This window comes from Pelophylax lessonae (assembly GCF_965119305.1).
Source record: "Pelophylax lessonae genome assembly, chromosome: 2".
Taxonomy (NCBI): Eukaryota; Metazoa; Chordata; class Amphibia; order Anura; family Ranidae; genus Pelophylax; species Pelophylax lessonae.
In genome coordinates this window covers 231,581,036-231,595,684 of record NC_138769.1, presented here as the reverse complement: position 1 = coordinate 231,595,684, position 14,649 = coordinate 231,581,036, and the positions used below count along the sequence as shown (strand labels likewise).

Below are 14,649 nucleotides of genomic sequence, written 5' to 3'. Positions count from 1 at the left end.
GAAGTGCTCACTAACACAGATTTAGACAGATTTGTGAAGAATATTTGAGAGAAATAGGCCTTTTGTGTACATAGAAAAAGTCTTCGATCTTTGAGTTCAGTTCATGAAAAATGGGGGCAAAAACAAGTGTTGCGTTTTTATAATTTTGTTCAGTATAATCTGCATAGCTCCCACGACAGTGTAGTAGCGATGCTGAAGTTTGTGAGTATTTCAGTACCATGGACAGTACTTTACAAAGTCAAAATAACCATAGCTGCATTACAATAGTAGTAGCACTCCGGTGACGTAAGTTGTCGATTTTACTGGTCATTGCACCTAAATCCAAAGAAACAAATATTTAGTTCATCGGTTTCACAGTCAAATGGTTATGAATTGTAAAGAAAAAGAAGACCCCCGAAGTACAAGCTATCTAGAGCAATGTGGTTTACTATTGCTCAACTCCACTTCTCAACACCCTCAACAGTGCTTTTTTTTTCAGTTCTCTTTACAGACGCAGAGGTGTACATAAAGTAATTTGTATTCTTAAATGAGATTCACGCTTCACGTGAATCAATGCCTGAATTACCAAACCACATCATTATTTTTTTCGTAAAAACAAACAACCTTTCTGCGCCATGAATTAAAAATTCTACTTTCAAACTCCCTCATGTGACCCACAGCTAGACACCCTAGATCTCATTGTCTGTGGCTGCCTGGAGCTTTTTGGGTATTTGATGTCATTAAAGTCAAAAAGGTCGGCAAAGAAGAACCGTAAAGGCAGAGCCTGATTAGGGCTGTATCTGTTTTTATTATATGATTTTTATTGTAAATGATAAATTGTCTTGTTCTGGTATGTAATGACCAAATGTTAACACCCAATGTACATCCTATATGGAATTACGATCTTAACATGGAAACAATATTTTTATTATATTAACTTGCATGGATAAAATTATGTGCAAAAAAATGTACCTACAATAATCTTATCTCTTTCACATGTTACAGCCTAATAGGTTATTAATACCGTTGTTTCACACTGCGGACAAGAGTTAAATACTGATTTTTAGTACAACCCCAGGCACATAGAAAGCTATTACCGCAATGGCCATGTACTTGGCTTTGATAAACTAAAATTATTTATCACAAATAGCCTGAAACCCCTAATAATGAATTCAGTTATGTTAAAGCACCCAGTTCTGTGCAGGGTGGCATTTTGATTCAAAAGTACAATTGTTAAAGTAAGTGTGTCAGCTGGTACGACAAAGTGCATATTATTACCTTTTATTAAGCTGGAAAATGCTCTGACGTGTGAGTCTTTTGTTTAGTTTAATGTGGTTATAAAGGCTCAAGGTTTTTTCTTTAATGCATTCCATGACATCACTTCCGGTCCAGGGCTGCAATACCAGAAGTTGTTTCATTTTATGCTGGTGATCTTAATTTTAAAATGTGAATGTGCTTTATGCTGCTGTTTAGATTTATAAAAAAAAAAAAAAGTAATACACGATTGGAAGCTTCCTTGTGTTTCCCTTGGGGTGAGATCGAGTAGCCAACAAGTTGGTGTAGCCACCGTATGGGAGGATTGAAAAGGAATCTTGCAACTTTTTAGCCTGGTGTTTGGATTGCTGTGGGGGAATCTGATGGATGTAGTTATCCATTTCCAATTATAACACTTTTGAGACCTGTATGTCAGGTGAGCAGCCGTTTCTTCTGGTGGTGGAGCACTTTTTTTTTAAGGTGGAGCATGGATTGAAAATATGTTTTTCATGGGATGTATGGATATTGTAGAGCAATGGCTAACCTTGGCACCCCAGATTAGGGATATATTGTTTTTTAGTTGCCGATACCAATTATTTGGTCATCGCATATCGATATCGGCCAATATTTTCGTACATTTAAAACATTTATTTTTTTTTTATTTGAAAGGGGAGGGATCTGGGGGTCTAAAAGACCCCAAACCTCTCCTCTGCACTTAAAAGCATTCAAAACGCCAAGTTTGGCTGTTTTGAATGCTGTAATTTATTTTTTAATCTGGTGCCAGTACCCGGAAGTGATGTCATGACATCACTTCCGGGTTTTTGCATGGAGACCCGGTCAGAGCCGAATGCGGCTTTGATCGGGTCTTCGGCTGCCATGCAGGCTGGTTGCCCAGGTCTCCCGGTGGGACGGGAGACCCGGGTGAGCCACGGAAGGCGGCGGGAGGGGGGAGGGGGGAGGGAACGCCCCCTCCCACTCCTTGTAATGACAGCTGAGCGGCTTATCAGCCGCATCGGTTGTCATTACAAGACAGCCGACCATCGGCTATGGACGCCGGTACCGGGGAGATGCTTCTAGCTGCAGGCATCACTCTGGTACAAGCACTTTCCCAAATATCGGTCACCTTGGTGGCCGATTTCCAATATATAGGGGTAAGTGCATATCGGCCCTCGATATATCGGCTTTGCAGATAATTGGTTGGTCTCTACCCCAGATGTTTTGGAACTACATTTCCCATGATGCTTATGCACTCTAGTGTAGTTGAGCATCATGGGAAATGTAGTTCGAAAACATCTGGGGTGCCAAGGTTCACCATCGCCGTTCTAGAGCATTGAAACTTCGTATTGGTTTATCACTTTGATTATTTCAATTTTACGGGACTCATTTGTTACCTGCTGAAGAACTATTGTCACAGATCTATTATTATACTGTATGTTCTATATTGAGTAGCGCAACACTATTTTTTGTTTATAGTCAAGATTTAACCTTGATTTTTTTGTAATACTCGCTAACGCATGTTGCATAAACTTTAAAACACCCCCTAATTTTAGGCACACAGTTAAGTGGACCATCTTTTTGAAAGTTGTCAGCTAGGCAAGCTGGAGTTTTACAAAACGCTGTTAGATGGAGTGTCAAGGTGGCAGGGGTGTCTATTTTCCTAAAAGTTATAAAGTTTGTCTCTATCAACAGTAAAGTCCCAGTAACTGCTGGTCTGCTTATGTCATTTATGTCATCCATAAAGGCATTGATGAGCGAGTTTGGGGTGGAGGAACTTGACTGGCCTGCACCCCATAGAACACCTTTGGGATGAATTAGAGAGGAGACTGCGAGCCAGGCCTTCCAACATCAGTGCCTAACCTTACAAATGTGCGTCTGGAAGAATGGTTAAACACTTACATAGACACACTTCTAAACCTTGTGGACAGCCTTCCCAGAAGAGTTGACGCGGTTATAACTGAAAAGGGTGGGCCAACTCAATATTGAACCTTTCAGACTAAGACTGGGATGCCATTAAAGTTCTTGTGTGTGTAAAGGCAGGCGTCCCAATACTTTTGACAATATAGTGTACCGCCAAATCATTGCGGTCAAGTGACATTAGCAAACTGACTGAATTTAAAAGCCTTATCTTTCTATTCTCCTCTGTTTGCTAACATAATCTGTTCCTGGTAAACAAGCCATTAATACACTCTGCGCACTATGATAATACATTACTAAGGGACAAACAATATTTATTATAGTGCCATAGGAATATTAATTTGTGCAGTTTTGCAGCCTGTCCTACACATCGTTGTAATCATTGCACATAAAATGAAATGCAGCTATTTATATGTAGAGGTTATGGTCAAACGTGATTGTTCTATCCTGTCACAGATGGCGAGATGATCTGTTGGTAATATCTATACAAAGCACATGCAGAAGTGGGATTTACTGTCCCCTAGCACAACCACGGAGGGTACGTTTATATCTGTAACATGTGAGGAGAGAAAAGCCGCACGATGCATCATTTTCTAATCCTTAATGGCAAAACTGCAATGAGGATCTAGCATGTTTTCTGTCAGCAGTGTTTTATGAAGCAGATGAATGTTGATGCAGAATGTAAAATAATCTGATGAAAGCTTCCATCTAATCTTTAAACGCTGTAACTGAAATTACTGTCAAATATTTTATTGCAAACACCAAAACTCGGGCAAACTAACATAAATATGCATGCTTTTCCTGAATATGCTGTCAGTCACAGTGACACAGAGACCCAGAAAAGGCACAGATGTGCGCTTTGGATTTAACCATTTCTGTTCTCACACCAATGATGGATTAGTGCAATTTTTACATTTCTGCTCTTGCCCTGTTTATTTGTCAGTAACTTTATTACTTCAAGTAGAACTAAAGGCAAAATCACATTTTTTTTATTTTTTCATTTTGGATAGAGAAAGGGAGGGTTATAACCCCTGTGGGCTTTTATTTTTTTTGTTATATAGGCAAAACAGGAAGTGAGAGAAAATCCCTAAAAAATTAAGGGAATCCCTTGCCCAGGTCACCAGAACTAGTGTCCCCATTGGGAGATTTCCCCTTTATTACTTTTGTGGGGACAACTCAAAATTTTCACTTTCAGTGATAATGGTAAATAGGACTTACCGAGCACGTTGATTTCCCTAACGGGGGCACAGACAACAATTAAAACTTAAAAGAGTACCTCTACGGACAAAGAGTACCTCTACAGCAGGGATTCCCAAACTATGCTCCTGCAGCTGTTGCAGAACTACGCATCCCATGAGGCATTGTAAAACTCTGACATTCACATACATGACTAGGCATGATGGGAATTGTAGTTCCTGAACAACTGCAGGGCCATAGTTTGGGAATCCCTGCTCTACAGTGTCCGATTAATATGGGAGTAGTTGGAAAGCCTTTGCTTCTGTTCATGAGATATATTGTTTTGACTGGATAAATGTCTAGAGTTATGGTCAATGTTTATGCGTTGGATCTGGCGTTGTGCAATTGAATGATTGTCAGCTCCAGGGTTGTCTCCTTGGTGTGCTTTTTTTTTTAAGAAGACCACTAATGTCGGGATAAGGAATTACAGAGTATATTTGTCATACGTACCTGTAAAAGATGGGAAAGATGTATTGTTCCTTTAGACCCCCTTCACACGGGCTTTCCAATCCAGTCTGCATGTCAGTTTTTTTTAGGCGGACCTGATCAGATGCTCCATGCAACCCTACGGAGCAGTGGATGTCAGCGGTGACATCGCTGCTGACACCCGCCGCAATCCGATCTGATCCAGTCTGTGAAATTCAGACAGATGGAAACCCTATTTGCCATCCATCTGGAGGATCAGGTTGGATAGGATTGGATGAAAGGAATAGGATTGGATTAGATGAAAACGGACAGACGGTCCATTTTCATCCGATCTCCCATAGAGGGGAGCGGGGATCTGACAGGTCTGTCTCTGCAAAGTAAGCAGAGATGGACCTGTCATCCTCCTGCTCAGCGGGGATCTGCGAATCCATCCCCGCTGAGCAAACGGAGTCCGCCGGGCGCACCGCACGTGTATAAGGACCCTTACTCACATGTAACCTCTGAGCTGTGCTGTGTGCCTTTGTGCTTAAGCTTTGTTTGTTATATTAAGTCGCCTGATGTTCAGGCTATTTTGAATGTCTGTCTGATTTTTGTCTTTGTACCTTTTTAAAAAAAACAATAAAAATGATGATAAAAAAAAACAAAAAAAAAGTAATAGGTATTTTAATACCTTTCAACTCTCTCCTAAACTAAAAAAAATAATTACCTTTAGCTATACTTTAAAGTGGTTCTAATGACACAAGAGTTTTTACCTTCATGCATTCTATGCATGAAGGTAAAAACCTTTCTGTGCGCAGCAGTCCCACCAGCCCCCCCAATTTTTACCTGAGCCCCCTCTCGATCCAGCAATGTCCATGAGAGCCTTACCTCTCCAAGGACTTGCACTACTGATTGGCTTTTGGCAGCAGCAGGAGCCACCTGTTTTTTACAGCCAGTGAGCCAATCAGGAAATGGAGGGTCGGGGCCAAGCTGCGGCTTCGTGTGCACCCACCAGGAGGGAGGACCAGGAGAAAGGAGGATCCAGGCTGCTCTGTGCAAAACAACTGCACAGAGCAGCTAAATATAAAACAAACAAAAACAAGGCTTTAATATTGTTTTAAAATAAAAGTGTAGGTTCACAAAAATTAAACAAGCATACTTACCTTGATGGCTGCAGCATCAATCCGATGCTGCATCTGTTCCCCGCCGGCTCTACACCAAGAACTGTGCAATCAAAGATCATTGACACCACTCAGTTCTCTGTTTTCACTGAGCAGAGAACTGGTGACTGTTAGTTACCGGCTTTCTGCTTTGCCCCTCCACCGCTCTCTGGAGCACTCGACTGTGCAGGGGGCGGGAACGTCTGGCTTAGGCTCTCAGTGACGCCCTAATGCCTGGTACACACAATGAGATTATCAAACAAATGATCGTCCATTGTTTTTTTTTTTGTTTTTTTTTTTGTTTTTTTTTTTGCATGCTTGTCTCATATCGAAAATGAAGTGTTTACTGAAGTTAGGAAAATTCTCTTACTTCAGAATAAAAAAATCAGAAGTGATGTTCTATGTTGTAGTGTATTTGTATTGTATTTCCGAGCGACAACTGTACTGATTAAATGAAAATCATATGATCTGGTATCGTACGAGGAAAATTTTCATGTTTGTCAGATAATTTTGCATGATTGTCGTAAACGGCTCTCGAAAGCTGTGTACTAACGATCAGATTATTGTACGATCGCTTTGAAAGCGCTATCTTTTGCACAATTTTTCCGATCCTGTGTACGGGCCTTGAGAAGCTGAGCCAGCTGCCGATTAGGTATCTGGATGGATCCCTACATTATTGTCGTGATCCCTGCAGAGGCTGGACCGGCTGTCAGCTGAATATGGGGCACAATATCCTGTATATTGTCTTTGTTTGAACAAACGAGGCTTTCTTTTGGTAATATCCTCAAAATAATATTTTATTGTGCAATCTATAATGAAAAACCGTTACTAAATTACAAAACACCCTTTTTTCTACATTGATCAATGTTTTTAGAAATAACTTATGTTACTGTAGACAAAAGGTATACCTTTTACAGGGGGGTGAGTTTAAACCTGCTTAGGATTTTATTGCCGTGTCTCTGAAATCTCCCTAACATGAACATTCACACCAACGTTAATTAAATCCCTTTTAGTAGAATCAGGAGGATAAGGACCTCTGCCAATTTTTTTTTTTTTTTTACAGTTGTCAGCAGGACGGGTAGCAAAGGTAAAAACCTCAAAAAAAGGACACAGGCAATAATGCAAAAATAATTTTTCTGAGTTTCTAATTGTAACTCACTCAAAAAAAACCTTTTAATTTAAAAATATTAGTTTTTTTTTTTTTCTTCAGAACTGATTATTAACTGTTTGTTCCTTGTTTTTGGAAAATTCAAAAAATAAAATTGTATAACCTTATAGAAATGAAGCACTCTTTTATTTTGCTGTTTGTCCTCACTCTGCATTTTTCTGTAAAGTATCTTGTGGTCTCAATTCAGTTTTCTTTGTGTATTCGTGTACATGCTCTTTTTGTGATAAATAGATACTATTTTATTCTTGCTACCTAAAACACTTTTGTAGTTTTACAGTGACCTGTTAAAGTAAGAGATATAATAAATAAATAAAAAATGGAATGGAAACTGAAAAACTCTAATTTCAGTAGGATTGAAACAACCAAAAACTGAGCAAGAAGGGAGTAAAACTGAAGTATAACAACCTGCATCACCTTTTAGTCTTTTAACCACTTGTCCACCAGATGGTTTTACCCCCTTCTTTCCCAGAGCATTTTTTGCTGTACAGCATTGTGCTGCTTTATCTGGCAATTGTACAGATACCAAACATTGTACCCAAATGAAATTTATATAATTTTTTCCACACAAATAGAGCTTTCTTTTGGTGGGGTTTGATTACTACTGGGTTTTTATTATTATTATTATATAAACAAAAAAATATCAAAGATTTTGGGGGAAAAAAAACTACATTTTCTACTTCCTTTAATTAAATACATTCAACATATATAATATTCATACAGTACTTAATATTAAACATATATTGTATTCTACTACATGACTTTGGTAAAAACCAAACTGCCTTCTTGGGGACACTAGTATAGTTCTGATCATGATAAGGATACTGATTCGTACAGACAATCTACTGGTAATGCCGGTGATCAGCGACTTATATTGTGACTGTGATAGTGTGGTGGGCAATCTGGCACTGACACTGTGTGGGAGGGACACTAACTGACACTGACATCACTGTTGACATTGATACAGTGATCAATGATAATACTGTTCACTGTTGTAATGTCACTGACAGGGTGATAGGAGCGATCAGCAGGGCATTTAAGGGGTTAAATGTGTGCCTAACAACTGTATGCAAGTATGTGTGTGCTGCTTTTACTTACAGATCTGGCATGAGTCTCCCCTTGCTTTCAATTCTCTGACGGTAACGAAAAGAAAAGAGGAATCCATCCAGAATCTGTGTGTGGTGTTTATAAACGCATAGATCTGTTTGCTGTGACTGGCCACAGTCGATCAGCAGGTATACAGCCAAAATAACTGACTGTAACCTGCTAACAATCACAGCACAGGTCAGCAGGGGGCGCACGCCGGCGCTCCTCTAATGCAGGAAGTTCACTGTGACGTAGTGGTACGACGCGGTGCCTGGGGGAGCTGCCCGCCAGCAGTAAATGTATTGGTAGCGGGCAGCAAGTGGTTAAACAAATAGCTGTGTGCAAAGGCAAGCTGCAATGTTTTCTGCATCACATTCATGATTTGTTCACCTTTACTACAATTAAGCACTGAAAGACAAGCAGGATGTCAGTCTGTCAGTAGTGTTGTTATGGGAAAGAATCTTGAAGAGAAAGAAGGTAGTCACATGGTATCCTAGCTCCTAACAAATGGCTCAAGGAAACGATTACTCAGAATACTTCTCAGTCAGCTACAGCTTGCATCATCTTTGCTGGTTACTAAACCTGAAAATATTTGCACTTTAAACAGTGATTTTATATGGAGAAGTTATAGTCCTTTATGTTAATTTTCTTATTGTTTCCTTTTGTGCTGTTTAGTGGTAGTTCTCCTATAAATTATTATACTGTATGAGCAATATGTGGCCTACCTTTCAGTGGTCACCGTTCAGTTGTATTTTGATATATATTATATGGATCAGGTACATTCATGCACCATTCCCCATTGTTTTTGTTTGGCCAGTGTTGAACACTTTGCATTTTGTTGGCAGGCAATTTCTATGGCACTCCTAAACCACCAGCTGAGCCAAGTCCCTTCCAGCCTGATCCTGTTGATGGAGCCCTATTTGACGCAGACTTTGACACAGAGGTCACAAGGAAGAGAACCACATCTGTCAGTAAAATGCAACGCACAGACTCTTCTCTCCCTGAAGAGGAGGAGGATGAGGATAGAGAGGCTGTCAATGGCAGCAGTGGAAGTACAGGTGAGTTTATCGTTTTTGGAAATAGTAGGTCCTCTTAGCTGTTTCATATTATAGGAGAAATAAAAAATGATGATGTAACTTGTCAGGTTTTATAGTACTGTGCAAAAGTTTGAGGCAGGTGTGAAGAAATGCTGTAAAGTAATAATGCTTTCAAAAATGTCAATACAGTATTTTGATTGTTTTTGTTTTCGCAATTTTCCAAATGCAAAGTGAGCGCACAGAAGAAAACTAAATCAAATCAATATTTGGTGTGACCACCCTTTGACTTCAAAGCAGCATCAATTCATACACTTGCATTAAGTCAGGGATTTTATAGAATTAGAATCCGGTGTATGATTAACCAATTATACCAAGTAGGTGCTAATGATCATCAATTTAATATCTAGGTTGAAACTCCGTCATTAACTGAAACCGAAAAAGCTGTGTAGGAGGCTTAAAACTGGGTGAGGAGCAGTCAAACTCTGCGGCTAAGGTGAGATTGTGGAAGACCGTTTCATGTCATGGGTCATACACCATGGCAAGACTGAGCATAGCAACAAGACACAAGGCAGTTATGCCCTATCAGCAGGGTCCCTCCCAGGCAAAGATTTCAAGCCAGACTGGGGTTTCAAGATGTGCCATTCATGCTCTTTTGGAGAAGCACAAGGAAACTGTTGAGGACTGTAGATGCAGTGGTCAGCCAAAGAAACCTAATGCAGTATATGAAAGACACATCATGCTTACTTTCCTTTGACATTGGAAGACGTTCAGCAGTGCCATCAGGACATAATTCGCAGAAACCAGTGGGATAAACCTACTAAACCATCTACTGTCCAAAGAAGTCTGGCCAAAAGTGCTCTTCATGGTGAAATTGCAGCCAAAAAGCCATACCTCCGACATGGAAACAAGGTTAAGCGACTCAACTATATATGATAACATAGGAACTGGGGGTACAGAAAATGTCAGCAGGTGCTCTGGACTGATGAGTCAAAATTTTAAATATTTGGCTGTAGCAGGAGGCAGTTTGTTGGCCAAAGGGTTGGAGAGCGGCACAATACTGAATGTCTGCAGGCAAAAGTGAAGCATGGTGGAGGTTCCTTGCAAGTTTGGAGCTGCGTTTCTGCAAATGGGGTTTGGTCAAAATGTGGTTAGGCTAGATGGTGTCCTTAATGCTCAGAAATACAGGCAGATACACTTCCATCATGCCATACCATCAGGGAGGCATGTAATTGCCCCAAAATGATTCTGAAGCTGGACAAAAACCCCAAAAAATGCTGCCAATGTAATTAAGAACTATCTTCAGCATAAAGAAGAACAAAGAGTCCTGGAAGTGATGGTTTAGTCCCCACAGAGCTTTGATCTCAACATCATCGAGGTTGTCTGGGATTACATGAAGAGACTGAAGAATTTGAGGCAGCCTACATCCACAGAGAATCTGTGATTAGTTCTCCAACATGTTTGAATCAGCCTACCTGCCGAGTTCCTTTTAAAAACTGTGCAATGATTGATGTTGTTTTGAAAGCAAAAGGAGGTCACACAAAATATTGATTTGATTTGGTTTTCTCTTCTGTTCATTTACTTTCCATTTTGTTAATTGATAAAAAAAAAAAACATTAACACAACTATTTCTGAAGGCATTCTTAATTTACAACATTTTTTCACATCTGCCTAAGGCACTGTTCACACTAGCCGACTCCAAAGTTGCACGATTTTCAGTCAAAGATACGCCTTTGAGGTGTCATTGATAATACTTGCACTCTCTGGCATTGAAACCGTGTCAAAGTGGGATCAAAGTAGTACAGGGACCTTTTCTGAAGTCGTAGTTCAATTGGAACGCTCTCATAGAGATACATGACATTTCACATGTCCTGCTACTTTGGTACTCAAAGTCAGATCCGAAGTCGCAGGAGAGGGAACCGAGCCTAAAACTTTTGCACAGTAGTGTATCCTGGAAACCATTTTTTGTTTTAGCACAGATTGAATGGCAATGAAAAAATATGTAGACTGCCATTGCTGACCTTTTCTTCTTAAAATGCTAAGTGTTTTGATTGTTATGCAGTAGTAGTGGCTTCAATTATTTAAAGTGTATCTAAAACCAAGAACAAAAATGTAATATATTACGCCTTAACAGTACTTAGATGTGGTGGCCAGAAATGCTTCTCATAGATGAAGATGCTTTTTACTATTTTTGGAAGGTCACAGCAGATTGTTATTGCAGGTGATGCTTTGATCAGATATTGTGCATGTAGTAATCTAATTGTCCATCTTTACTTTAAAACGGAGTTCCACCCCAAAAATGGAAGCTCCGCTTATCTGCTTCCTCCCCCCTCTGGTGCAATATATGGCAACAGAGGGGGGGGGGAGGGGTAAATGGGTACCTGTTTTTTGACAGGTACCCATACCCACTTCCAGGAGACCTGGCTCCGACGAGGTCTCTCTGAAGTTTGGCCCCCCTCCCCCTTCCCTCCCCGCAGCTTTGCCATTCACAAAGTATAGCGCGCTGTAGGATACCGGCTGTGAAGCCGCAATGCTTCACTGCTGGTTTCCCTTACAGGCAATGGTGGCGGCAGCACCGGAGAGCCAATGGAAACATCGACTTTGACTGGGGTGCCGTCATCGTTGAATTCCATGACAGGTAACTGTCCTAATATTAAAAGTCTGTAGCTACTGTAGCTGCTGACCTTAGGTTTTTCTTGGGTGTGGGGTGGGGGGGGGGGGGTCTGGATGTCCTCTTTAAGCATTAACCGCAAAGTTGGCCATTGACATTTGTGAGAAATGCAAACACAATCCAGCTTCCATTTTTTCCTAAACAGCTAGGTTCATGAACATGATTGCTCAGCTTGGCCAGGTCCTCTTGTTTAGAATTGGGGAAGTGCATTCACAAGGGAAATTCAGCCTGCAGGATTTATTGCTGTTTGGATTGGACAATTCCTATTTTATGTCTATGAGTATCCAATTCTTAGCAGGCCAAGCTACTTTTTTAAAAAGGTACCTTGTAGTTAGGTTTACCAGTCCCATAAAAGGATATTACAAGGAAATTGTTCCTTTTACCTTTGGTTGTTTTTGTTTTATATTATTAATCATTTTCCACCAATATGTCTAGCAAGAGCTTCTTCTTGACAAGATAGATTGGGATCAACACATGAGCCGTCTGTTTCATTTTTTTTTTTTTTTTTTTTTCAGAGCACAGGCAGGAATCTGCAGATTGGGGAAAAACTGTTCCTAGCTACAACCAGACCAATAGTTCTATGGACTTCAGGAATTATTTAACACAAAGTGAAAACCTGGAACCACTTCCAAAAAATTGGGAAATGGCCTACACAGAAGCAGGCATGATCTACTTCATAGAGTAAGTTAATATGACTATTTTAGTTACATCCCAACATTTTGTTATGTTTTGTTTCATATTTGTGCTAGAAACTTTTTCCTGTGAAGAATGTCCTGTGCTATTTTGACCTGTGCTTGTATATTTAGTTAAGGGAATGCAATAAACCATCTTCTGTAGGGAGGGCCATAGCCTGACTCCACTAAACCCATAGTAAGAGGTGAAACAAGGCACCACAATATCTCATTAAGACTTATCCCTGCTTTACACACAAATGCGTGGATAAAATCTTCTATTACTAAACACACATGATGATGCTTTTGTTACTGTAGTAAGGGCAGGGCCATAGGCAGACATCATGTTACCCAGTAATTGTGCCTTTTTATAGAAGTACCTACCCCTCTGCCATGTGATAATTTTAGTAAACGCTACTGAGAAAATATATATGTAGCAAGGTTTCCAGGCCTGTGGCCTGATGTGGGTCTGCCATTGTTACCGGTTACCTCCAGCCCATGTGACCTGCGACCCTGGGTGTGAGAACTGAGACATTGACATCTCCTGCATCTTTGTTTTGTGCTTTTATTGTAGATAAGGGGATGGGAGAAGGGAATGAGTCGGATACTCCGTAGGCTCAACTAAATACACTTGGGACTTTATCCAGGACAAATGTCTGTTAATGCTGCCTTAACGCCAGCCGATGCTAGCCAACGCTCACTGACTCTCAGAACACACTGTAACTTGATAGAAGTGCTGAATCCTTGACTTTAAGTCCAGAAGATCCAGGATTGTGGATTATAGAACTACTGACAATGCAGGACTGCAAAGTCACTGGCTACTTCCCCCCAGCCTTGCACTGGCTTGAGATAGTTTGTTGTAGGTTCCTGTATGGCTGCAACTCTCAACTGACACTCTGTACAATTCAGGGCCCAAACTGCAGGTGCCCCCTTTAACCTTGAACTCTTCGGGGTCCACTGACTCTGTACCCCCTCAGTAACTTCAGGGTCCTCAACCTAGGTACCCCTTTCCTCAGCTAGCTGACACTGGATCCTAGAACTTCTTCCAGAATGGTCCCCTCTGACTCTAGGCAGATCCCCAGGGGCAGTCCTCGGTACTCACGACCTGTGAAGGCTTGGGACTGGACCCCTCTCGCTCTCCGCAGGTTCTCGGCACACCAGATCCCCTCAGCTCAACTCAGCACTCTCTGGATTCCCAGGCGACACCCCGAGACATCCGCTTCCTCAGACAGGAGGAGAGACAGCCATTCTCTCCCTCCTGGGACTCTGCTCCCGCCAAAGACACCGTGTCACGCACTTCCCCCAAACTTATATCCACTCCCAGAATCCTTTGCGGCATATTCTGCCTCTTGGGTAGTTACAAGCTTGAATGTGTCCCCTGATTGGGCTTCCTCCACTACCCTATGAGAAGCCTCTCACAGGAGCCAGTGGGGAGACTTCCCCTTCAGCAAACACATCTGGAACCCATGACACACTAACTAACAGAAATCATGGCCCTGCTTTTAGGCAGACAAGGCCCACTATACATTTACCTAGCACCTACCTGTAGGATGCTACATACATACGTACACACATATATATATATATATATATATATATATATATATATATACACTGCTAAAAAAAATTAAAGGAACACTTTCTATTCAGAGTGTAGCATCAAGTCAATTAAACTCCTGGGATATTGATGTGGTTCGGTAGCAGAGGTGGACTACTAGATGGGCAACAATGAGGAGACCCAAAAAACAGGAATGGTTTTACAGATAAAGGCCACTGACTTTTTTATTACCAACTCATCTTTTCTGACTGTCACTAGTTTTGCATTTGGCTAGGGTCAGTGTCACTACTGGTACATTAAATTGCTGGAAGGTTTAGTGAGTCTCCTGGCACAGTCTCAAGAGCATGAAAGAGATTCTAGGAGGCAGGCAGTTACTCTAGGAGAGCTGGACAGTGCCAAAAAAGGTCCTTAACCCATCAGCAGGACCGATATCTGCCTCTTTTGTGCAAGGAGGAATAGGATGAGCGCTACAAAATGACCTCCAGCAGGCCACTGGTTTGAATGTCTCTGACAAAT

At 41.0% G+C, this 14,649-nt stretch overlaps 1 protein-coding gene across 3 annotated transcripts in view; it reads left to right on the top strand.

The window, feature by feature from the left end:
- The window catches only part of MAGI3 (membrane associated guanylate kinase, WW and PDZ domain containing 3), a 603,948-nt gene that overhangs the window by 336,441 nt on the left and 252,858 nt on the right, over positions 1-14,649 (top strand). For all 3 annotated transcript variants that reach the window (XM_082246222.1, XM_082246221.1, XM_082246223.1), the window contains exons 4-5: positions 9,045-9,257; positions 12,420-12,585. In XM_082246222.1, coding sequence (XP_082102348.1) covers positions 9,045-9,257; positions 12,420-12,585 — 379 coding nt within the window. The remainder of the gene's footprint in view (positions 1-9,044; positions 9,258-12,419; positions 12,586-14,649) is intronic.